Source organism: Passer domesticus, chromosome Z (genome assembly GCF_036417665.1).
Source record: "Passer domesticus isolate bPasDom1 chromosome Z, bPasDom1.hap1, whole genome shotgun sequence".
Classification (NCBI taxonomy): domain Eukaryota; kingdom Metazoa; phylum Chordata; class Aves; order Passeriformes; family Passeridae; genus Passer; species Passer domesticus.
Window position 1 is genome coordinate 11,747,890 of NC_087512.1, and position 26,178 is coordinate 11,774,067.

The 26,178-nt window shown below is 39.6% G+C and overlaps 2 protein-coding genes across 5 annotated transcripts in view; one reads left to right on the forward strand and one right to left on the reverse strand.

Moving 5' to 3' along the window:
• Positions 1-13,500, reverse strand: part of LMBRD2 (LMBR1 domain containing 2) — a 31,821-nt gene extending 18,321 nt beyond the window's left edge. The window contains exons 1-9 of one of the 3 annotated variants that reach the window (XM_064405266.1): positions 13,348-13,499; positions 6,609-6,835; positions 6,083-6,162; positions 3,866-3,961; positions 2,842-3,009; positions 1,786-1,996; positions 1,310-1,384; positions 892-1,005; positions 138-321 (exon numbers count right to left, since the gene is read on the reverse strand). In XM_064405266.1, the coding sequence (XP_064261336.1) occupies positions 138-321; positions 892-1,005; positions 1,310-1,384; positions 1,786-1,996; positions 2,842-3,009; positions 3,866-3,961; positions 6,083-6,162; positions 6,609-6,782 (1,102 nt within the window). In that variant the 5' untranslated portion in view covers positions 6,783-6,835; positions 13,348-13,499. Of the gene's footprint in view, positions 1-137; positions 322-891; positions 1,006-1,309; positions 1,385-1,785; positions 1,997-2,841; positions 3,010-3,865; positions 3,962-6,082; positions 6,163-6,608; positions 6,836-9,141; positions 10,270-13,347 lie in introns of those variants that run through there. The other 2 variants (XM_064405267.1, XM_064405268.1) reach the window with 2 other exon arrangements.
• Positions 13,501-13,520: 20 nt separating this feature from the next.
• Positions 13,521-25,094, forward strand: SKP2 (S-phase kinase associated protein 2). Of its 2 annotated transcripts, XM_064405270.1 has the most exons (10): positions 13,521-13,667; positions 14,345-14,601; positions 16,082-16,193; positions 16,479-16,622; positions 17,102-17,236; positions 18,422-18,520; positions 19,974-20,101; positions 21,663-21,714; positions 22,367-22,474; positions 23,419-25,094. In XM_064405270.1, exons 1-10 carry the CDS (start codon positions 13,660-13,662, stop codon positions 23,630-23,632), a joined length of 1,257 nt encoding a protein of 418 aa, XP_064261340.1. In that variant the 5' UTR covers positions 13,521-13,659; the 3' UTR covers positions 23,633-25,094. The 2 variants fall into 2 exon arrangements, with proteins under 2 accessions (XP_064261340.1, XP_064261339.1); XM_064405269.1 differs by lacking the exon at positions 13,521-13,667 and having other exon boundaries at positions 14,250-14,601.
• The last annotated feature ends 1,084 nt before the right edge of the window (positions 25,095-26,178 follow it).

Genomic DNA, 26,178 nt, shown 5'->3' on the forward strand with positions numbered 1-26,178 from the left:
GTTACATAAATACATTAATATTGCGGACTTGTTTCACTCTGCTGCAGCTGACCTTTTTACATAAAACAATTGGTTCTTTTTACAGAATGGTATCAGTTATGCCTTAACATACCTAAAATCTGCATGACAGCACTTACCAACCGTTGGTGTGTAGAAATACTGAATAATTTTATTTTCTGGTTCCTGGGAATGAAAGGTATGAACAAACTGTCGAGTTGCACTGCTTTCATTTTTTGCCACATCTTCCAGGTAAAATGCTTGCTCTAAAAGAATTTGCCACTGGACCTGTGTACGACGATGTCTCTGCACTGAATAGATTACCTACAATAAATTGCAAGAAATTAGGGTTTCAAGGTACTTGTTTCAAAAAATGGTGGAAAATCCTTGCAAAATCCCTTGAAAATGTGTGCATTGCAGAACTGTAAAAACTGTATCTTCAAAAAAGCAGGTAGGTAATTCTCTAAAATACATAAATCGTGGAAGTACTACATACGCGATTACTGAGTTTTGCAGCTCAGTCATCACAAACCACCTGTAGCAGTTAAATCCTACTCTTCCCAACCTACCACTTCATTTTTACATCTCACTAAATATCAAGCTTTTACTGTAATTTCTTTTTCAGAATGCACTGTCAGTCAACCATTACAAGGCTTATTCACAGACAGCTATAACACTGTGAAGATACAACACAAGAACACTATTTACACATCCAGAACTTTGATCACTTGGGATATTAAATGTCTGTGCTTTCTCTCACCAAAAAAAGTTTCTGTTAAGTAGCATAAATCCACTGTACTCAACAGTCCAGATGAAGTGCATTCAAAATCCTTGACCAGCATTTACTCTCACTACAATAGCATAAGTGAGGCATTCTCCCATCTATTTATATACCTGCTTATGAAGTTTGGCCAAACTTTTTTCACTGGGATAACTGTTCTGTCTTTCATCAAAATCTTCATAATCATCCATGTTCCTACCCATTCTTTCCTGGTACTCAGTAGGGCACTGGAAGGAAAAGGGAAAATTAACTGGGAGACAAAAGAGTAGCAAGCAGCTTTTATTTGTAAAAGTTTGGGGCATTTCATGCAACTGAAAAGCTCACTCTAAGCTTTCCTCTCTTTCTACAATGCTACGTCAAAATACATCTGATTCCATACGTCATAAAGAAATATTTCACAGTCTCAACAGAAGATGTCAACTAGAGATTTTATATTAAGAGCAAAAGAAAGTAATGTACAAGTATTCTGCATATGCAAGAAGCACCTCCTCCCAGCTGAATAATTATGGTTGAAGATAAATAATTGGTTACCTTTTTCAGTATTGTATCAACACATTTCCTCAAGGGGTGGTTATATTTGATACTCTCACTTACTTTACGGACTTCCTGTTGAGAGAAAAAATAACAGAGTAGTTTAACTATGCCATATTAAAAATGTCAATTAAAAACATTTTTCATTAACCACAAATTTTTACTGGTCAATTAGAGTTGCAGCTCTCCAAACAGACAGCCATCAAAGCTTAAAAAAACACAGCTTCCTAAAAGCCATAGTTTTACTAAATGTCTCATAAAAGGTAAGTGAAGTTGCTATGACTTTTAAGTTCATCACAGCAAGGACTACTTCTGTTTTGACTTTTGCATAGGATTGAGAGTTGCACACTATGATAATTTTCTTAGTTTACAGATATTTCACAGTAAGCTCACGCTACAAGTGTCCAACACCAATGAATTTAGACACAACTAACAGCAGCCTTCACTTTTTTCCACAGGTAAAGCTAGTTACTTACCTCCATAATATCCTCTAAATTCTCCTCTGCATCTGCTTTTTCAGTCATCAGTTTGGCAGCTTTGAAGTAAGTCTTCATGAGAAGATAACCCCTCTTGGCCCCATTCCAGTGAGAACGAGGGATTTCCACCAAACCATAACCCAAAAGCAAAACAAGAAGGAACAGACCCCATGTGTTTGCAGCAGCTATTCCAATAGTCTGAAGCTGGTTCCTAAGGAAACAAAACAGTATTAAAAACTCAAACAAACAACACCCTCCTATCCTGGCTGCAAGAAACCAGCCTTGAAGTATCAATATGAACCAAAATGGCTTTCAAGTTTAGAGGAACAGACTGGCATCACCTAGATTTTTGCCTGGAGCCAGTCTGCTGCTTGGCCGTATTTAAACTTGCCACAATTTTCCTGTAACTCCTGTTCTGCCCACTGTGGATGGCAGATAAGAATTTGTTTGTTGTTCTCAAAGAAACCGTTCTCCTAAAGGAATATGTTCCCTTAGGAAACAAGATGAACTTACCAAACCTACTGACAGTGAGGTCAAAATAGCATAATGCCAGTCACTGTAAGATACAAACTCAGAACCCAAGATTTGTCTCCAGAATATTGTGTTCAGAAATTTGTATTCAGATTTTTAGTCCATCTGGTATGGAAGGCTATAAGTAATTTATAGATGCCAGTTATTTTAACTTTCCTTTCCACCTTTAAAGTCTACAGTGTTTAGATGCACTACATAGGAAATACTGATTTTTCGAAATATATTGTTCTGAAAACACTGCAAGTTTTACACTAACTTTACAAATGTGTTTGTATGGAGGAAAAAAGTAGCATTGTAAATACAAGATGATTCCTCTGCTGTACATATGAAAACCAGAAAAACAAACCCCAAGTTTCTAAAAATATTCAAAAAAGCCCCTTTCATATAAAAAGATAACAATCTTCTGACTAGCAAAATACTGTAACTAAAACTAGTTTTTTCAGAAAGACGCATTTTGTCCACAGAAGAAATTACCCATAACAATTCTGTAAGAACTCATGGAAACGTTTACAACATTATTCTTACCATTGTAAATTGAAGTTTGGATTTACAGCCACATATATTAGAAATGCTCCAAAAATCAGCAAGTAAGTGCCATAATAGATGGCATTCTCAATCAAAGCAGTTTTTATCTTTCCAGTGATGGAGAACCCTCCTGATCTAGCATATGACTGCATGAAAGGTAGCAGAATCCTAGGGAAAAAGGAAACAAAACAAAACCACATCAGCCAATAAAAAAAATTTAAAAAAAAAAAAGAAAACAAAAAACCCACCAACCCCCACCAAAAAAATCTCCCAAACACCCAAACCACCAACCTCCCCAAAAAAGAACTTTAGCAGTGTCAGGTTACTGAGGCAGGGGTGTTAAGTTTGAGATTCCCAAGCTTCTAAGAAATTAGCTACTTAGATGTTTTTATTCTAGATGTACCTGTCTGATGGCAAACCTTACACAAGCTGCAGATAAAAACAATACAGTTAGCTTTGCTATGAAAAATCTGTGATTAATAAGAATGAAATACCAACCCTGATATCCTTGAAACTACGAAAATAGTTATTTGATAACAGGTTGATCAGAAACCACACAAAGCACAGACAACCTAAAACCCCATAGACAAATTTTTCTTCTGTAGCTATAGCTAAAGCTTTATGCAATATATATGATAAAAACAACTAATTTACAATATAATTTAAAAATCACCCAAATTATTCATGGAATTATTTTGGTATCTGGTTGCCTAAAACACATTTTTTTTAGACAATCTATCAGTAAACACCGACACGTATAAATTGCTTAGTTTCAACTACAAAAGTGAACCAAGGATAAATGGCTGCCACCTGAAAGTTGCTTCCACAGAAGCAAGAAAAAAAAAAAAGAATATGACTAACTTAGTATAGTAATTATTACCGAAATTTCACTACTAGCAAATAATATACAATTTAAAAGCTCTTTGCCATACTGATATACATTTTTAAAGAATGCTATGACTGTTAAGATGGTCCATTTAAAAACTGCATCATACTCTTTGCAATATTCTTTTGCCTTACTTACCATGTTAAAAACTGAGATGTCCAATATACAACACGCCAGAAAATTGGCATAATTCCATCAGGAATATAACTCCATGGTTTGAAACATTTTTGCTTGCTGTTACAATGTAAAAAAGACTATTGTTAGATGTAGAGCCCTGAGTATAAAAAGCAACTTCAATAAATTCCTATCTAGAAAGCTTTTTGAAAATAACATAGAAGTAGTACAATACTAATCAAGTACATAGTCAACAATCAACCATCTCCCAAATAAATAAACTGAATAATCATTTGAAATATTTATCATTTTCCTAACCACAAATAATGTATTTGGACAGGACATCTTTAGAGGAGAAAAAAACCCAGAAGCTCCAAGACTGAATACCACAGTTTTTGGGTTTCAGTAGTAATTATTTCATGCATAGAAAGAACACTTGTTTAAACAGAGAAGTATTAAATTTTAGCTAGTGTAGATTCTTAAAAAATATCTAGGCATATCATCATCCAGAGCACTTAGTCATACAAAGAACTTATTAGTTGCTTCTTCTGCCACCCAGCTGGATTAAGTCCGTCTTATATAAATTTTGATTCAATAAGCCAATACTCTTCTGACAGGTAGTGTTCACTACAGAAGACAGAAAAGTTCTATGAGCACTTTTAAGAAAAAGAAAAAAAAAAGAACACAGGAAAAGGTGTCCATCTAAACTAAGATAGTTTGGTTTTTTTCCACACACCTGTCTGGGCAATGAAGCCAGGGTGAGTCAAGGGGCAATAAAGTCAACTTAGATGAGATTACCTAATGAGAAATAATTGGTATTTTCCAGGGTCAAACTAGTTAAGCCTGAGTTATAAGTTTTTATCTGCCTGGCCTAAATATTTTCAAAACTATCAATTTAAGACAGAATGACAGGTAGTATGACTAAAGGTTTCAACACCTCTCCTATGAGAGCTGCTGAAACCTCTATGACAGGCTGAGAGAGCAGGGGCTGTTCAGCCTGGAGAAGAGAAGGTGCCAGGAGAACTTACAGCACCTTCCAGTAACTAAAGGGCGTTTATAAATAGGAAGGAAATGGACTTTTTATATGGGCAAAGTGACAGGACATGGGGCAATGGTTTTCAACTGACAGAGAGCAAGTTTAAATTAGAGATTTGAAAGAAATTCTTTACTGTGATGGTGGTGAGGCACTGGCACAGGCTGCCCAGAGAAACTGTGGATGCCCCAACCCTGACAGTGTTCAAGGCCAGGTTGGATGGAGCAACCTGGCCTAGTGGAAGATGTCCCTGTCCCTGGAAGAAGATTGGAACTGGATAATATTTAAGGTCCCTCCCAATCCAAACCATTCTGTGATTCTAAAAAAATAAGTTTGTCTGAAGCTACAGATAAATTGAAAGGTTACTGAATAGTTTTCAAATTGTCCATATAATTAAATAGGTTTAATTAACATCCACTGGGTGGTCTTAAGTATATGGTGCAATATTGTGTGACTGTCATTTCACCATTCTTCCAGTGCCCTCTTTGGGGCAGAAAGACTGGCAAGACTTTGCACAGATATCTCAGCTGATATCTTAAAGGCTCAGATCATCTCACAGATAACTACACTGTACACATCAGTAACATGGGGAACAGCCAGTGTAGGATGACGGACGAGCAGCCATGGAATGAGCCCACCTTAGCCCACCTACTTCTCCATGGTTAGGGATTACTTTCTTCCTGCCAGGACACACCTAGCAGGCTACCATTACTTTGGTATAATACAGCACATTTCAGACAACTGCAATTACCATATATATGAAATTATAAGAAGCAATTAGATATGCCCCTGACATATAAGACAAGCAGCTGATTTCATTCATATGGTATAAATTAAAGGTATAAAATTAGATTTTCAGGTTTAAAGTCTTTAAGATTGTAAAGGATAAGCATTCATCAAAGCCTCTCGTCGTAACCAAGATTGCTCAAAAAGCTTAGTCCTATTGCTTTAACAAAAAAAAAGGAAATCTAGTGACATAAAAAAGAACAGTTGGGTAATCATCTAGAACTACTACATAATTACTATGCAATTACTGCCAGCAGGCACTTTTCATCACCTTTTCCCTCATAGTTCTGTGTATTTACAAATTTCAAAATTTGCATCACACAGATAACACTTATTCATCAGTGTTAAAAACACAATATGCTGTCAATTAAAAAAAGAAAATCATAAAAAACAGTCTAAAGAAAAAAACATGTAGTTCATACCTTGGAGCAAGAGTAACATAAGAGCCATTACTTTCTGCAGGACTGGAGTTAACCGCAAGCTTGCATCGATTATAAATAGTCTAAAAGACAATTTATTTTATATCAGTGACCAAGGAGGTATAGTACTTATTTAAAAGTAGTAAGTCCTATTTTAAAGACATTTCCTGTCCTCCAGGTTTACATTTGGAATTAATTATAACAATACACATTCAAATCAACATGCAATCAGCAGTCAAGTAAGTAAAATGCTGAAAGTGTCCTTATGCTGCCAAAAAAGATAAAAAAATTGTTACAAATGATGTAATTTTTAAATTTCATTCATTTATTTTGAAAAAAATTTATCTGATGAGACCAACAAAAAGTAAAATTAATTATGAACACAAGGCATCGTCATGTTTAATTTATAAAGACATCGTATAGAAGATTTCTTTGGTATTTCTAAGAGATGTTCTCCTGCAATCATTAGTTTAGAGAAATACCATAAACACTTGATGCAATTAAGCAGGAAGTCCTGCGTGTTTCTTACCGTACTGACATCCAGAGGCAGTATGAATACAATCAGGAAGCAGAGATACCAAGCCAACAATGTTGCTATGATCACCAGCCTATGCTGTTTCTTGAAGTCTCCATACCGGTGAAGTAGGAACAAGGCCAGGAAAAAGACAAACACTATCTCAAGGCCCAACGCTGCACCACTCATTGTTAAATGTTGGCCTTGGCCACACCACACTCACTTGGGAAAGCAGATCAGAACTGCACAACAAAAAGACATTGAATTACATTAAAATCTCTGGAAGATATTTACACAGAAGAGTTGTTCAATGAACACTTCAAAACATATTAACAAACTTTTCATATTTCACGTGACCTGATAAGGATTCTTATCAGAAAAAGATTTTCAGCAAGATGTCCTGAAGTCCTCTGAAGAAATCAAAACATGTCATTTCAATGCTGTTGTTTCCAGCAACATATCCAGCAGAACTGCTGTTCATCATCTTGATATGCAATAGATCCAGGAGGCAAATCTCTGTCCTTAAATAGACTACTAGCCCAACTTTAGGTCCAGGACAAATTTCAAGATGAAAATCTATTCTGCTTTTTTTCTCTCCTTTCAGAATAACCTGATTTTTTTAAAGGGTTAAATGTTTTAATTAATTGTTTCTGGATAGCTAAGGAACAACATTTTAATGGAGTGTACCTCAAATACATATTTAAAATCTGTACATAAGAGTTAACAGAGCATAAAAACACAGCAAAGAATGTGTTAGTCTACTTGTAATGCACCTCTTTGAGGTCTGAAATTTCAAGAATTTCAATTCACCTTCCTACTCCTCAGGTGCTATTCAGACAAACAAGGGTCTCAATTCATTTGGTATAGTTTGCCATGATGTATTTTTGCTTTGCTTGTCCTTCTGTGTGTAATTACTCTGTTACAGTCAGGACTACTGTAAGAAAGTTCATACAGCTTCATACAGATAAGCTGTGATACAAAGGGACAGTGAGCTGCACAAACCAACTACAGAAAATTTCACTGACTTGCTACATTTTTATTTAAACTGCTTCAGACCTTTTTAACAAGCATAACTTTATCACACGGATTTTATGCATTATTAAAAAAACCCACATTTATTACTGTGGCCAGTGTGACTTGTCTCTCCATCAAGATTAACAATTCACTGATTTGATTTAAGTGAAATAGTTTTTGCTACGGCTTTGCTGTTAAGACTTCCAGCACTTTCACTTTCCCAGAGATTTAAAAGAAATGCTATTACTCAAATTCCCCTCTACTTACTTTTAAATCTCTTTAGAACTTGGTAAAGTGAACCATTGCTTTTACTAATTTCTCAGTAAACTGCTTAGGCAGATCTATTACGCTTCAGGGCACTAGACAGGGAAAACTCTCTTATTTACATTAAAAATACTCTTAACATTTGTGATGCCATTACTACCTTGAGGACACAAAGACACACAGGAACAATTATTCTGTGACTCTTTTTTCTCCCCAATGAGTTACCTTCTTGTTTCTAGTCACAGATTCACACACTTTTTCTTTTCTGCCTTTCATCAAACATGTTTGTCAAACTATCAACACTTCCATTAAGACAAATTATCCCCTTATTATCTGTCTGTACTCTACTTTAGCTAAATCATTTGTACATTAAAAACTCAGAATATCTCATATATTTCTCAATCACTTATTCAAGCAAGTCCTTGACTATTATATTGTATGATTATTGTTTCCTCAGAAAAGCCTTTTCAATTTACAGTATAGCAGCCAATTCCACAGAAGCAAAAATAACAAAAAAATTACATATCAGCTTCATTAAGGCACTACTATCTGGCATGCAGCTTTTCGTGTCCATTACAGCCACACCTTTTGCTACATAAACAAAAAAATTATACAGCATACACTTAATTAGTCACAAAGTTTTATTACAGTCACACCTAAAAAGCTTCTACCAAAACAGAAGGCAAAAAGTTTTTGTGCAAGATGCTGCACTCAGCTATGATCACAAGGGTACTTCCAGAAGTATTATAAAAATGTACTGAATATGCTAAAATAAAGGGGGAATTGATTCCTACTGCAACTTAACTTGCTTTCAAAGACAGAAGTGACTTTGCAGTTATCAGTAAACTACATCTTTATGTTCTTCTCTGGTTCCTATTTTAATCTCAAAACACAAAAAGAAAGGCCTGTTTTTCAAAAGACTGAGACTAATAACAGAGTTGTTTTAAATTAATGTATTCACATTTTCAAAATAACAGTTTAAAATTTTTAGATAGAAACCATTTAAAACCAACTCTCCACATAGAAAGATTAAATGGAAGAAAATCCACAAAGTGAGAAATGCAATGCCTGAGAGGAGTTCTTCAGTGAACTAAATCCAACCCAACAGTGCAGACACCTCTTTGTGCTATGAGACATATCTCTAGGACCTGTGCTACTAGAATGAAACTTTAAAATACATTACTGCAGGTTATAAAGCCATGCCATCCTGAGGAAAGCAGCATTTGCCACTGAACCTGGTCGTTAGCTCAAAGAAAGGTAAGCTTCTTACCTACCATCCTGTTTCATCACTTTATTTAGACAGCCATCTCACTATTGGCATACGGCTACCTAGTATCAGCTGACTGAAATTCCAGAATTGCTAAAAAAAAATGTTGTCCTGAAATAACCACTTCAGGAGAGTTCTCTTGTACTGTAGAACCTTCAATGGCTTAGAAGATGCTCCTATCAAAGCAATGACAAAGAAACAAGAGCCCTCACGGTGAATGGAGAAGTATTTATGGGCATACTCAGTTTCTGAACAACCAGGCAACTACACATTAATACAAATAAGATTAAAAGCTGAAACACTGGCATGAGAAGTGCAACTTAACCAATAAAACATAAGGACATGCTCTTGTGTTAGCTTAGGATTTTCCTGCTTCTTTCAAGGCACAGACAAAATCAGCTAAGTTTTTAATTTTACCCAGCTACTAACACTGCATGCATCATAAATAGCTCAGTTCAGGCTTCATTCCCTTTATATGACAGACTCCCTACTATCAACAGTATTAAATTACCCTGCCAACCTAAGAGTAACTGCACTCATGATATCTACATTACAAATTAACTAACTACCCTGCCTGGAACAGAAATCTCAAGTTACTAAATGAAACAGCAGAGAATTAAAACCCCCAAACTTTCTCAGAGCTTTAATACAGCACCAAATTTAACAAAGACCCTCCAGTACTATATTCTTAAAGAAAGGCCAGAAAGAGTAAAGCATATCTATGAAGGATTCCCCCAGTCTCCCACCAAATGCCTGAGGAGGCTTGAACAGACATTATACACTGCTTCACATGCCTTACTACAAAGTATAAATAGGAATAGAATGTTTCCTTCACACATTCAGCTTTCTTAAGGCCTCCAAATTCTTTCCCTCCAGGAAACACAACATTACTTCTCTATCCTGTGTTTCTGTCGTTGATTGCTCCACTTAACACAGGAACAAAACTCTGCTCAGGTGTACCCGCTCCCCCTTGCAAGTTTCCAAATCTTTAAGGTATTTTGATTTACACTACCACTTTCAGAAAGACCTGAAATCTCTCAGGTTCTGTGCCTTCTATAGTTTTAATCACCATACTATTTCATTAGGGAAACTCTGAAAAACATTAAAAGTATTTGACAAGGGAATTCCCTCCATAGCCGCAACAGTGGCTCTTCCCGGCTTTCTTTCCCAAGAAAAAACCTAAGGAACAATCAAAGTCCTACTAAGCAATACATAAGATTATAAACTGATCCTCTTGTATACAGTAGGTCTATCAGTCATTACTTAAATAGATTAGATTACTTCAACTATTTGTCCTTGACAAACTCATGCTGTCTTTTACTCACCTATTCGTAAGTACATATTCTATGTACTTACAAATAGTTTTAGCACCAGAAATTTTTTTTTTCAGGAATTCCAGAAGAATTGAAGAGGAATCTGTCAACCTGTAGCTCTGCCTGTCCTTCAAACATTACTAATAAAGACAGCCACCATGCTTCTGGTTTTCCTGTCTGGTACCTCAGACATTTCTAGAATACTAACAAATTTTTTTTTATTGTTCTTCAAGCATTCTCAGGTAGAGATCAAACAAATTTGGAAAAGCTGCATTTCTAGACATTTTGGATATTTCAGCTGAAACACCTGAAAAACCAAGCAGCCTTACTTTGTATTTTTAAAAGATCATAACTACATCTGAAGAAAACCTGTCACCAAAAAAGCTGCCAAACTATGAAAGAGATTATCAGATACAGTCAGCAACAGAACTGAGAGCCTTAACATATTTAAAAAAAAAATATCTGGGCAACAGTATCTGCCACCTCAAGCTGAATTCCCAGCTCACCTGCAAGTACAAAAGTCGCCATCTCCAGCAATATATCAATGGCCAGCTCAATTATGACCTTCTACCTTTCTGCAGAGAATAATCTGCTGGTTCTTATTCTTACTGAGCACATTTCACTTGGCAAAAAAACCCAGTGTTCGGATGATGAAGCCTGCCCTGCTCAGCAGAATTACACTGCTAAGAATCATAAAGAAAGATTTTTTCTCTACCAACATGCAGTAGTAGACTACAGCCTTTAGTACTGATAGAACTGCCCCACACTAAGAATCCTTGATACTTCCATCTTAAAACAACAAAATGGGCTAACTTATATTTCAGAACTCATAAACAGAGAACAACAAGAGGCAAAGAAACAACACAAGTAGTCCCTTCAGCTATTTTAGTATTCAAGTCTGCATAGTGTGTTGTGGGGATTTCTTTTACGTTGGTTTCAGGTTTAGGGGAGGGGTGGCATCGTGGGTTTTGTTTTTTTCCCTTTGGTTGGTTTGGGTTTTTCTGTTTACTTTATTATTACACACTGGCCCTTACAGCTTGGGGGTAACAGTAAGTATTTATAAACAGAAAACAAAGAGCTGCTTTATATCTGTACACTGAGAAAGCTATCAAAAGAAAGAAAATAGCCACAAACTGCCCAAGAAAACCAACCAGAGAAATTATCTGACTGCACTATTTGAGAGAAAAAACCTCTGAGATTAGTGAAGAAAGCAATTTGCATGGCTTTGTTCTTCTAAGACACACTAGTCAGTCTATATACTAATTGATACTTTATTAGTACCTGTTAGTTCAACTATTTTATAATGAAGATAAATTCTAAATTGCCTAAACATTTAATCAATATAGATCAATCTATATTTAATTGATAATAGTTCAATGTTTAGGGAAACAAGTTTTCCATATTTTAATTGAAAAAAAAATGCTATGCTGATATCACCCAGAATAGCAGTACACTCTGATTTTGCAGGAGACTAGGTTCCAGACAGTGGCACTAAATGGCAAGACAAATGCTTGACCAAGGAACACAGTACAAAACAACAGCAAACTCATTTGCTTTACATAGTGCTGCCTGGTCCTCTACTAAGGGATCACAGAATCTTTACAGCTGTAAAAGATCCCAAAGACCATCAAGTCAAATTTTCAATATATTAACTATCAGAGAGGCTGAAGGTTTTACACAATTTAGGGAAGTATGCTGAAAATAACACATAGAAGAAAACAACTCATTTATCGGAGGAACTGAAATAGAATCACATACAAGCACTGTACAGTTGCATGCAGAATCTAAAAAAAGAACAGAAATCACGATCTGGGCTACCAGACTAATGAACTCGCACAAAGCAGGTGTCAGTAAGGCCGTCACATGACTACTGCCCCAACACTGCATTCAGGCAAACAGACTATTTGTTAATTTCCAGACTGTAAAAAACACTTGGATTTTCCTCAAAACACTCTTCTCATTTCCCATACATTAATAAAGAAGAGTGGCACGATTCACAAAGAAAAAAGGGACTGCAAAAGAAGTGAATAAACTCAGCTTTTTTTTTTAAACCAAAACTCCACCTCTTTTTCATCAGATTATCTGCTAAAATAATCTTAAATAAATACTGTTCCATGATTTAAGTTAAGACCGGAAACGTTTAAAAGATACTTTTTTAAAGATTACATTGACGTTAAATTGAGTCACATCATTCTGTGCATGTGACTGGAAGCTGTGCGCTCTTTGCTACGGGCTCCATTACCACCCTCAATTTTACAGGCACGTCCCTCCATCGTCATGCAGTAAACAAAGAACAGCATTTGCAAGGAAGTGGTTGACTAAGAGCGGGGCTGCAGGTGTGTTCAGAATTAGCTCCCCCCCCAAAAAAAAAAAAAAAAAAAAAAAGAAAAAAAGAAAAAAAAAAGAGAGAGAAAAGAAAAAACCCAAAACGACGCGCAGGGAGAGCTGCATTGCTGGAAGTCCCGCGGGCTATGAAACACGGTGTGGAAAGACGGCGGGGTTTGAACAAGCCCGGTGAGGGTCAGGACCAGCCACACAGGGCCCGTGTCAGGTGTTCCCGGAGAAAACCTTCCAGGATGGAATGTGCCAGCGCTCCTCGGCGCCAGGCCTGTGCGGCACAGCGCGGAGCTGCGGGCACACGGAGCCAGCGCCGCCCCGCGCTACGTGCCCGGGGTCCCTGACGGGCGGGCAATGCCCGGGATAACACCCTGGAAACGAAGGAGCCCTCGCCCAGCACCGCCCGGCGACCATCCTTCCCTCCGCGTCCTTGTCATAAGGGGTCGCGCCCGGCGGCTGCCGCTTCGCTCCCGTCTCCGCTCAAGAGAACGGCCCGGCCGTGACTCGGCACTGCGGCCCCGCTCCGCCCGGCCCCGCGTCCCGCCCGCCGCCGTCTCACCACGGCCGAGCCGCCGCTCAGCGTCGCGTCCCCCGCGGGGCTCCGCCGCCCGCCATCCCGGCCGGCACCGGGCTCAGAGCGTGGCGCAAGGAGCGGCCGCCGCTCCCGACTTCTTCCGCGTCCGAGCCGCCGCCATTCGCCGCCCGCCGCCGCCGGCCCGGCACGGCCCCGCCTCCGGGCGGGCACAGGGCTGCGAACTACAGCTCCCGGCAGCCTCTGCGCTCCCGCCGCTGCGGCTTCCGGCCGGCGCCGGGATGGCGCGGTGCTGAAAGGCGCGGGGCGCGCGGCGGCGCGCGTGGGCCTCCCAGCGCCATGTACAGGTACGGGAGCGCGGGGCACGGGAGCGCCGGGACACGGGGATGCGCCGGGACACGGCGATACGAGCACCGCTGCTGGGCTGCGCGGGGGCCCCGCGCTGCCGGGGCTGCGTGTGAGCCCTCGCGGGTGCTCTGGGGCGGCCCGGCTGCGCGGGGGTGGCTGAGGGGCTGCGCGGGGGAGCGGGTGTGGGAGCCGGGGGAGCGGGAAGGAGCTCCAGGGCGTGGGAGCGGTGCCGGGATCAGACCGCGGGTGGTCCCGGGGAGCGGGGGGGCTGTGCCCGGGCCGGCTGTGTCCCGGCAGCCGCGGGGACAGCTTCCCGTCCCGCTGCCCGCGCTGCCGCCCCGCCGAGCGAGGGCTCTGCCCGCGGCTGTGTCCCGGTCGGTGCTGTGGGTTGGGAGGCTGCCGTGTCCCGCCGCCTCCATTGGCTCCCTTCCCCGGTCCCTCGCCCGCCCCATCCGGGAGCGGGGCGCGCTCCATCCCTGGCGGGCTCTTCCCGAAGCCTGCCAGAGCGAGCACACGCCTGCGCCGTGGGCGCTGCCTCCGCTCCCGGTCCCGCACTTAGTCGCCCTTCCTGTTGATGTGGAGTGCGAGTGACTGAAATGCTTCAAGGGTCCCCGTCCTGTGTTTGGTGTCAGTCTGGCAGTGCCCTCAGAGCCTCTGGGTTTTGCTGTGTCTGCAGAAAGCACCTCCAGGAGATCCCGTCCTCTAGCGCTAATGTTTCCACCAGCTTGGAATGGGACCCCGGCAAGACCTCGGAGCTTCTCTCGGGTATGGGAGTGTCAGCCCTTAAAAAAGACAAGCTGGGCAATGAAAACACACCACAGGACCTGCTGGTGTCGTCGTCCTGTCTTCCTCCAAAACGGCAGAAGGTGAAGGACAACGAAAAGGAATTTGTTATCGTGCGCCGGCCGTGGCTGCTCCGAGAGGCAGAGTCAGGTACTGTCGCCCTGGGCCAGGTGCTGCTTGCCCTTTGGTTGAGATGGAGAGTGAGCATCACAAGTCTGCCCTGCTTTATTGTTTAGTTCTTTTGCTCTTACCCAGCAGAATGTCACTTTTAGACCTAGTGGCTTTCAGGCTTGGGGTGGTAAATCCTATTTTATGTGTACCTTTAAGTAGGAGAGGTGTGTCTGTCTTCAGAATTGCTTTCATGGTTCTCTGCTGCCTAACCCTGTGAACACCTCTGTGTGTGTGTGTGTGTTGGGGGGTTGTGCTGCATGTCCCTGTGCCTGTTTGCTCTTGTCTGTGGGACATAGGTGGCACTTTGGCCCAGCAGGCTGTGTTGTGAGTCAGTGTTTTAAGGTAGCTCAAAGAATCAGCAGCAAAAGTAGGTTTAATATAAAAGCAGAAGTGTGACAAAGTTTGTTGGCGGCGTTCAGTCTAGTTACCAGGTGGTTAAAGCACACAGAGAAAAAACAAGCTAAAATCAATCAGTCTAAAACCAAAGTCAATCCAAAAATTACCTGTTTGGAGGCAAGAGGAGAAGGGTAAGTAAAGACTGCAGGCTGAGGTATGCCAGCAGTGTCCCAGCTCATGATGGAAACAAGCAATGTGAAGGACTTTGCCAGAGAGCTACAGGATGAGCACATCAAAGGGTGGAAGCCTGCAGGGCTGGAAAGGGAAAGAGCAGGGCTCTTGGACTCTTGAAAGGGGTGTTATAGAATACTGGTTCCTTTCCCAGGTGACAAAGTGTGGTTTTAGTCTGGATGAGTATGGGATGCAGAATAAATAAGCAGCTCTGTCCAAACATTATGCTGTCATACAGAAGGTGGAAATGCCTGCAGACATTCCTGTTTTTATATAAGGCACAGAGCTGGGTCAAAGACAGCTGTTACTGAGCTCCACCATCCAGAAATCTCCATGTGAATCATGACACCTTCTGGAGCTCTGAGAGAAGCTCTGATTTGTACCACACATCATTCTTGGAGTGGTGATGGCATGTATGTTTTAGGAAGCAGTTTGTAGTACCCGATTTTTCCTGTGTATCACACAGAAGCATAGCTTACCTTGAGCTCCCTTCTGGATCCCTTGTATGCATAGGAAGAGTGGGCATTTCAGCAGAGGCGAAAAACCCCAGCGAATCATACAAGGATTAGATGACAAAGGCTGTAACTAAGATGCTGTTGTTGCCCAAGTGAGTATGTGAGCAGTGTCCATGGCTTTACTATGTATACAAAGTGAATATTACAAGAACATTTATGTTTACCAGTCATGCCTAGGCGAAGATGGTAAAAATGTCATCCTGCAATGATGAGCTGCAAGGGAGATGAACAGTGAGGCTGATGTCTGGTGTAGGCTGATGTATTGCCTACAGAGAAACTGTAGAGGGGCTCTTAACAACGAAACCAAAAAAGGCATCTGACCAGCAGGCAACAATGAACTAGCTTTAACTAGAATGTGCTTTGCTCTTTCCCTAAAGGTATTTATTTGGATGCACTTCCAGATGAATTGCTTCTGGCAATCTTTGCCTATTTGCCCCTAAAAGATTTACTGAAAGTTTCTGTGATTTGCAAGAGATGGCATCGACTTTCGTAAGTATTATTTCTCTTCATTTAGTACTAAGGAAAATCTTTGTTTCTGTAGATCATTAAATGGTCTGGTTCTCATCTTATTTATACATATATAGTTCAGTTTAGACCATATGTGGGTATGTATAACCAAAAGATGTCTCATATGTTTTTTAACATTATTATAGTCTATTAAATAGCTTTCCCTTCTCTGTCTGTTTTTGACACCAAAAACTTTCTGTGGTTGTACTCACAGACTTGACCTGTTACTCATTTGAACTCACTAACAAGTAAAATTCTATGCCCCAGATTTGATGAATCTCTCTGGCAGACTCTTGATTTGACTGGTGGGAATCTGCTGCCAGGAGTGCTTGGACAGTTGTTGCCTGCAGGTGTTACTGTGTTCCGCTGCCCGAGATCTTGCATTGGGGATCCGTTGTTTAAAACAAGCAAGTAAGGCTTTTTATGCATGTTCTAGATCCTGAAACTGTCTCAAATATTTAGTCTGTGTTTTTAGTGTTTTGGTTTAAGGTAATAGCAACCAGCAGCAGTGTTGGTGCTGTGTCTGGAGTGTGGAAGAGCTGATCTGTAGTTAGGCATGTGTTGAAACATGAGAATCTGCACTCACCTGTTATTTAAAACCAAGTTGATGTGATTTTTTATTTTTTTTTAAATATCAAGCACCATAAGGCCCTTGCAGTTTGTATCTTGTAGAGGCCTGAATTATCATCATCCCCAGCATTTTTCCATAGTACACTCAAAAAAATCATTTAACTCCAGCAGGATAGACTTTCAGGTGTATGAGGAATTAGTAGAAATATTTTCTGCAAGTTGTGCTTGCTTTTAGTATATGGGGTATATTTGTGATGTGGGGAATTTATGGAGCAGGTTTTAATGCAATTTTAGTAACTTTGGTTGTTTGTTTTTTTTAGTCTTCTTAAAATTCAGCACCTGGATTTGTCAAACTGCACAGTATCTGCTGCAGATCTCCACAGTATTCTTTGTCTGTGTACAAAGCTGCAGAACCTCAGCTTGGAGGGTCTAGTGCTTTCTGACAACATCATCAAGTGAGTGACGTGTTTGGGAATATTCTTCTGTTTGGTGCCATCATTTTGTGCAGGCTAATGGAAGAATGCAGTGGGAAGTTGTTCACTGGGGGTGTATTTTGAAATGGCCAGTTTAAGGTGGCCATTTAGGTTTTTTTTTTTCCCTCCCAATTCCCCAGAATAGCAGGAGGTTGAAGAAACTGCTCACCTCTCTGTGGTTTATGTGTCCATATTCCCAAATTTTTCCATTTTTTTGCTCCCCAGAGAGCTTTGTGTTTGGTGTGCAAGTTCTTTTCTACTCCAAGGGCTCTCAGTAGCTCTCCCACCAGGCAGCCATTGTGCTTCTGCACTGTTGCTCACTTTGTTATTGAACTTATGAAGTCCTGGAGGATTACAGATTCTGTCAAGCAGATGAAATGTTTTTTGGTTCAGCTGCAGAGGCACTGTGGGTGTGTAGTCAACCTCCTGTTCTGCCACACCAGGGGATTGTGGAGGTGCCATGGACCGTAGGCTGCATGGCAGGACCCTGGCTTTCTGAGGCCTTCCTCACTCCACAGAGGGGGAACCAGAACACAAATAAACCAGTATAGTTTGGTTTTTTTATACTAGCAGTAGTAATAGTTAAAGCTATTAGAAAATTGGGTACTAATCAGGCAATAATGATGGAATTCTATTGCCTTCTGAACAAATGTGCATACTGAGTGTTCCAGGTTTTGCTAACTGCATGTGTGTTCTAGTCTTGCAAACAAATGCATTCAGGGGATGCTATTTGGACATGGATTTTGTCCTGGAATAACTTCTATCTCGCAGAAGGCTGACATCAGAAATGGGATAGTTGCTTTGTCTTTTGTAGAGCTGTAGTCCTCTCTGATAAGCTGTGATGTATGTTTATTGGCATACAATAGGAGAAGATGAAAAGAAACCATTTCCTTGTAAACTTAGTTGTTTATAAATTTGCAGACTTGTCAGCAGTGTCAAGTACATAGACAGGTATCCCTTTTATTGTTGTGCCTCGATGCAGCAAGTACAGAGTTTAGACCCTTAGCAACTCAGGTTAGTCAGCTGATTAACGTTGCAGTAGTTCATGTTTAATGAACAATTCCCTGTCCAGGAAATTAGGTCTTAAAAATAGTCACATCCTAGCTAAGCAAGCAATGTTCCAACATTTAAATTTTACCAGATTTTTCTTTTTTCTTCTCTCTACAGGAGCATTGCTAGAAATCCCAATTTGATACGACTAAATCTCTGTGGGTGCTCAGGGTTTTCCGCAGAAGCCTTGGAGCTGATGTTGAACAGCTGTTCTATGTAAGACAAAACCAGGCTTTGCTATTCCTGAAACAAATTATTTATTGTTTTCTTTGGGCATCCCAATTATTCTTGTATCTGTTTTTTTTTTTTGATGTGCCTGTTTTTGGTCCTAAATGCTAACAGCTTATTATTAGCTGAATAGTCAGGTAATTTCTTTCCATCAAGCTATTTTCTTCTTTAATAACAAAGATGTACTTCAGTAATTTTTCATGGGTTTTCTGAATCATCTTCTTAGGTGTGTAAATCCCATTTATGTTCCTTTGATATCATGTAAATGTATGAAAATAGTATGTGATTCTCACAAAGACGAAGTGTGTGTTTTGAAACTGCTAAGTGCAGTTGCAGAGCTCCCTTTGCAATCAGAGTACAGCATGAGTAGCAGAGAGCACTGTGCTTTCCATGGTAGAATAATCCTTCAGTAACCTTCTAGTTTATGAAGGACTGTGTTCAGATTGACAGCTCCAGTGATTAAACCATCTGCTGGCAGAATGTCACTGAACTGGGCCCCACTGAATTCGGGATTTATATCCCAATCTTTCTGCTGACTTCCTGTGATCTGCAGGACAACGTCCATAATCATTCCTTCTGCAAAAGCATGTTTTTTAATCAAATTGTGCGTTAGTGGGCAGCCAAAGCCTTAATCTTTCTGTTGCTTGGTCTGATTACTCAGATCATGAGCTCTGTAGGGGATGGCAGTCTGTGCAGTGCACGGTGAATACCAGATGGAAAATCTGATCCTAGGAATGCTAGTGGCAATTTAACTGTTTTTTCATTTTATGTAGAGAGTGCCAGCTAAATGCTCTTGTTGTGCATTCACTGTCCCTTGGTTACAGCTACAACACCTGCACACAGAACAATACTTTGTCCCAGCCCCATGGTGACAGGGTATAGGTAATCAAGCACATAAAGAGAGTTAAGCTCACAGCATGACCAGTGTTTATATAAAACTATGAATTATTTTATGCTAATTAGGATTAATTGGTCATCTGACCAGTACTAATAATGGATGGTAATTTTTCCTCTCAGTGTGACCATCTGTTCATTTGTAACAGATTCAGGTCACAAACCTGATGAAAAGACAGTGTCTCCTTGTGGCAGTTCCTGGAGAGAGCCTTTACTTCCTGACCCGTTACTGAATCATTCCAGTTGAAAGTGACTTTGGGGAGTGACTTTAACCCCTTTCCCAGACCAGGGTCTAAAATTAGCACTGTCCACGTGGACGAGGATGTTCTCTGGTTGGATCTTGAAAATCTCCAGAGACAGATTTGGCTGTGTAACCTGCTCTGTTCACTAGTGCTTAATTACTGTCATACTAGAATTTCTAGGCATGAATACAGTAAGTTGGCCGTTGGCATGTTACAAGTATTTGCTTTAAAAGTATCAACTGTAATGGAAAATACCACAACTTGAATTGCATTTCAGTCATTCTTATTAACAACTCTGTCTGTAGGCTGGAGGAACTGAACTTGTCCTGGTGTGAATTCACAGCCACTCATGTCAAAGCAGCAGTCAATAACGTTACTTCAAAGATCACCCAGTTAAATTTAAGTGGCTACAGAGAGAATCTACAAATAGCAGGTAAACAGCAGTGTGACAAACCTTTATCCCACTATGGGATGAAGCAGTAGGCTTTACATTTTCTTCTGCTCGGCAATCACTCTTTGTATGAAGAGTCAGGTACTAACAGTAACTTTTGTGCTCTGTATAGTTTGAAGTTCTTGCTATCAGAGACTCTTAGTTCTAGCTCTGGCATGAAGGGTGAGATGATTTCTGAATTTAGGAACAATCAAGTGAAAACTAATTTCTTCTTCAGCTGAAAGCTTCTTCACTTTACTTGTGAAGCAAGCCCTGGAAGCAGGACTGTGTGCTAACAATTAGCTCCAGGAACAGTATCTGGAAGGCTTTCTTAAGGCTTCTGCTGTTGTGTCTGCTGAAAACATCTTCTAAAAGAGAACAGTCGTAGTATGTGCTTGAATTGCAGACTGACATCCAGATACAAGTTAATTTGGAAGGCAAAATTGGCAATCAACATTTAACCATTTACTTTCTACTAGTTCTAGGAAGAAAAGTTTTATTAAGTTGGAGGGTTATAGGGGGAGGTACAGAAGTGAACAAAAGCATAGCTAAAGGGTGAAAGTCCTTCTGTAATAAAGATAATTTAATTTTTGCAATGCGTGAATATGACAGTAGGGCACTGGATGACATGCAGGAGGTGAACTCTCATTTCTGTTTAAATATCACAACAGACCCCCTCAGGCATTCCCGTTGTGGGGAAATAGGAAAATCTTCTTATCTCAGCCCCAAACCTGTAAACAAATATGCTACAAAATCTTCTCCATATCAGGAATTTGAATCTTGAGCCCTCTAATTGAACCATTAGAGACCATGTGCTGACCTCTTCTGTTTGTCAGACACTTTCTCTGAGTGACTTTACTCTGTTTGAGTGCAATTTATCAGGCATAAGACTTGAATAGTACATTAATCATCATAATTAAGGTATTGTTTTGTTTAGTCTCTGCACATGCATTCTGAAATACCAAAATTCTGTTGCTTGTTGTTGAGCACTTTGTAATGGCTTTTAGGTAATATCTGAACTACAGCTGATTCCAGTGCTACTTGCAGACAATGAAAAGAAAGTAAAAAATTTACAGTTTAAATCAGAAAAAAACATTACTTTTTGTCATAAGAACTTTTTGTGGGTAAAAATGGAGATGCCTAAAGGATTTGGTGCTCTGAAAGGATATTTGATGCGTGGAAATTTTTCATTACTTTTCCACTACATGTAAGTATTTCAGGCAGCCCACCATTACTACATCTCAAGTAGATTTCACAAAAATATTATTTGAATTATTGTCTTCCTAAGTTGATGGGGTTGATGCAACTGACTTCTAGGGATAATTTGCTAAACTAAATGTCTGTTTTGCTGAGGGTTAAGAGAAGTCCATATAAGGTATCTTCATAGTCAGACTGTATGCTCTAGCTCCTAGGCATATATACCTTTTAGTTTAAACATTGTGCTTCAGTTGTGGGGTTCAAGTAGAACATATAAATGAATATGTGTGGACATCAGCAGGCTGTGTGTGTAAAGCACATCCATCCTGTTACTGAAAGAGGGACTGATTCTGTGACCTCTTTTTAGATGTGAAAACGCTGGTGGAGAGATGTCCTTTGCTTGTCCATTTAGATCTCAGGTAAGAGGACCTGTGCAGCCAGTCCTTAAATCCTTGTGGTTCAGGGGATTAGCACTGAGGCAAGGTTGTGTAGGTACCACTGCACATCCAGAAAATACTGTTCAAGCTAAACCTACAGAAGATTTGCTATCTGGCGTGACCTAATCTGGAGGGAAGTAATTGAAGATGTCTTGTTACCCCAGCATAAATGTCAGATACCTACAGGATTTCTTAATTAACAAGAGATGGTAATTCATAGGTGGAATGGTGGATGGAAGTATTTAGATGCCTACAGTTCATTAGCCTAGCATCCTAGAGAGGGTTTAAGTCATCTCTAATATTAATTTGTTACTTGGCCATATAACTATAAAGTAAGGTATATTTTGGTTTTGACCTAGTCAGTTACAGTATTTTGAAATCTCTGGAGAACTTGCCTATTCATGGCATAAGTTCTGCTGCAGAGTATCTGTGTGAAGGGAAACTTCTGCTTCACTTGCCCCTTTGCATGCACAGCATATACATGAGAGATGGGTGTATATATGTACTTTTTCTACCACATACTTTGGTGGTAGAAAAAGTAGATATTCAATTAATTCCTCTGGCTAAATTTTCAAAAGAGCAAACTTACTACTGCTGTATACTTAAAACTTTATTTAATATGTTCTCTGTACAGTGACAGCATGATGTTAAAGCCTGAGTGCTTCCAGTATTTTAAACAACTTGTGTTCCTACAACACTTGTGCCTTAGCCGATGTTACCAGATATCACCTGCTGCCTTAGTGTAAGTAACCTCTAATTAGCTTTGGTTTGCTGTTCATACAGAGGGTGAATTAATTTAAATTTGCGTTATTTTAGGTTTAGAATTGCAAATACTGTTTCAAAAAACTTAATGGTATGAGAAATCAGGAATAAAACTAAGATAAAATAACCCATCAGTATTGATGTCAGTAGTAGACTTCTGAGTATAGAGGAAGGTTTGGAATAGCTGGCAGAGTTGACAGTACTGGCTGGACTAGTAAGCCGTGTATATCTGCTTTTGTGTGCACCTTTATCAGTTAGTGATTGTGATTCAAACATGGCTTAGAGTGACTTGTTCATGAGGTCTTTCTGCCTTTTATTAGTATAGAAGCTTTCAATCCCAGCACTTTCAGGAAAGATGTCAACACAAAGGAAATCGCCAACAACAAGAAAAAAGGTTGAGAGGAACAGGGCTATTGAAAAAGATCTGAAGAACCTTTGCTGTGGCAGCACGTGCCTCAGCCTTTTGATTTTGGTCAGTACTTGCTTGGAAGACACACAGTTCAGATGATGATTAGGAAAATGTAAAGCAAATAAGAAGCTGGGTCTGGCTACTCACTGAAATACTGCTACAAACTGGTGCTCAGTGGCTTGATGGTACTCAGGGGCTTGTATCTTCTGAGCCACATCCTGGAACTTCCTCTGTGCAATTTACTTCACTTGTTCCAGATTTTTAAGTCCAAGGTTAGGAAAGGGAAAGAATCAGTTTGTTTTCAGTCTGTGAGAGAGACTAGCAGAAAAGTAATTTATTCAGCCAGTTTGCTGAAGTACCAGTACTGAGTACTAGTTCCAATTAAATATGTGCTTATATAGTTTACCCTCTTCTAAAAAATCAGTAAAAATTGAGTTATGTAGCTTGGGTACAGGCTGAAAAATGACAAAAATCTTTTCTGTTTCATAGTTCATTTCTTATCTCTGTCTTTCTAGAGAGCTTGGTGAAATTCGAACACTGAAGACTCTTCAGGTATTTGGAATAGTGACTGATAGCTCCCTGCAACTCCTTGAGGAAGCACTACCCGACATGAAGATTAATGGTTCACACTTTACCAGCATTGCAAGGCCAACTGTTGGCAATAAAAAGAGCCATGAGATTTGGGGCATCAAATGCAGATTGACACTGAGAAATCCTAGTTTCTTGTGATCATGTACAATGCATTTGATGCCATGGACACACTGTGCATTGAAGCTCCTTAGGGAAAAAAAGTGCTGGAGCACCTTTTATCATAGTACTGTTACTGTCTAACTTGGTTTTACACCCTAATGTTTCATAATATTTTATATCAGTTTTTTGTACTTAAAGCCTTTAGAAATTTGATGATCTGTGAGTAATTACAGAATATTTCTTTCAGTCTTTTTTTTTACAGGGGATCTTTGAAAAAAATGAAACAAATCACTGCCAAGTGATTTGATAAGTAGAAATCAATTACTTACATTGATAAGTAATGTCAGCCTCTAGCAACTGTCTGCAGCTTCTGGAACAGCTTGCAGAGGTGCCAGATATCTTCGTAAGGTTTATTAAGGAGTTTGCAGAATTCCAAATGAATACTTCTATATTAAATCTATTCAACTACGTAACTGAAGAGTAGGTACTGCAGGATGAATGAATCAAGCTTGAAAACAGTAAATTGGGGATATCTACACAGAAGCAGCTAAGAGCTCAATACCTTACAAGTTAAGTAGCATAAGGAGCTGTAGTGAAGTTTTTATTTAGGAGGCCACAAAGGAAACTTTTGTCTTTAGTAGCCTTCATTTTTAGCCAAATACAGTCTGAGAAGCCCATTCAAAATTAGCATCTGTGAAAATAGATGCTGGTTATCCATTATTTCATGTTGTGGTCCTGGGTTTTCTGATTACACTTTACAGAAACTTAATGTAGCTTCTGTGAGCCTGATTGTAGATAAAACTTTCTCTAAGATCTTTCAAGTGCAACTGATACATTGGTAGAATTTTTGCAGGAAGAGGCTCAAGGAGTTCTAGATATGACCAAAAACCAGAACCTGGGACTACTGTGTAAGAATGCTAAAAGGGAGAAATGCTTTGGTGCTATCAAGAGACATACATTTCTTTTTTATATTAGTTTGTTTGTAGTAGCACTTCTTGTATTTGTATCACTAACCACTATTGTTTAGTGTTGATTTTTTTTTTAAAGTCATAGGAGAAACTGAGTAAATGTCCAAAAAGAAAAAAAAAAAAAAAAACAAATAAAGGATATGGATAGGTAATGACTTAAAATAAACCTTTCATTTGCATCTGTTATCAGGGTCCTTCCTCATGCATAAGCCTAAGCTGTTCCAGCAGGTGTTTTAGCTGGTAATTCCTAGGGCAAAACTTGGACCCGCTGTAGGACATAAATATGCTGCTGTTTTTCCCATGAATGCAGTAAGCAAGCAGCTGAATTTATTCATGGATGTTTTTATAAGTAGCCAACATATTACTCTAGGCCTTTGCATAGATACAGCTTTTCCCGCTGCAGTCTTGAGGAAAAGCATTCAGGAATGAATACCCGGTAGTGCAGAATAGATTACTTACTGTGGAAAGATTGTATGAGTTTGATATTTAACTTTACTTTCTAGAGTTTAGTAAATAAAGCATTATCTGTTTAACTGAAGCTGGTTTGGTTTTTATTAAATTTAACTGTGTAAGTAACAGGTGTTAATAATGGGCTTGTATCCCTTACGAAGGACTAAATGGACAACATGCCTTGTGGGAGTTGGAGGAGTCACAGGAAGTTGGAGGATACAGAATATTCTACCACCTCAGTTTGCTGCCTTAGAATTATACCTTAAATTTTTTCAAGAAAAAAAAATCTTTGCAGCACAGCATTACTGTAAATTCTTCTTATGCACAATGTAACTCCATGAAACTTCTCTTGCATTTAATAAAGATCTAAGAAATTGCTTTATTGTACAGAATGACTGATGGATGGGCGAGTACTTTCCCTGGTTTGCCACCAACTTTGTGTCATGGTCAAAAAGAAATTTCTCCAAGCAGTGGTGGTTTAAAGGACAGGGTGTTACCAAAAATATTTTCAGCATTCATTAGACTATGTTTTAAAGTCTGCGCAGAACTGGAACAGTAGTGGACCTTTTAACTACGAAAGAATAATTTTACATACCAGGTTCAGTGTTGGAAGGGGAAAAGCATCACTGCTGCCTGTCTATTTCACAGTTATAATGACAGCTCTAGTAGATATGAAAGCCCTTTGGATAAGATGCTCAACTGACCCTTTCCTAAGGGAAATAGCCCTAAGCACTCCAGAACAAAACCTGGCACATTGATTAGTCTCTATACTACATGTAAATACATGAAGGCTCACAAATCATTAAATCAACCTGAAACAGTAAGCAAGAAGAAACTGAGCACATGAAACACTTTTGAAGTTTGAAATCAGGCACAGGACAGCTTCATTTATCAATTAACCTTTTAATTTTTTATTATATAATGTATAAACACCACTTGGAAAAAAAAAAAAGCAAAGAATAACAGGTCTAGTTTAGCAGAACACAGTGTAGACTAGCATTAAATGAAATACATTGACTTGACTCAGCAGGTAGAAGAGGTGCAAAAATCACTGTCAGTCCATAGTAATTAAATCAGTGTTAAACCAAGACTCAGTCCTGTCCTGGAATAGTGTCTACCAAGTAAGTTGTCTGTACTGCAACCCTTTGTCATAAAGGAACCTTAAAA

Excerpts from the sequence above, each read along its gene's own strand:
- SKP2 (XM_064405269.1), top strand. The coding sequence starts at position 14,265 with ATGCTTCAAGGGTCCCCGTCCTGTGTTTGGTGTCAGTCTGGCAGTGCC. Across the intron at positions 16,194-16,478 it reads AAGAGATGGCATCGACTTTC|ATTTGATGAATCTCTCTGGC; the intron begins GTAAGTATTATT and ends TCTATGCCCCAG. Across the intron at positions 20,102-21,662 it reads AGAGAATCTACAAATAGCAG|ATGTGAAAACGCTGGTGGAG; the intron begins GTAAACAGCAGT and ends ACCTCTTTTTAG.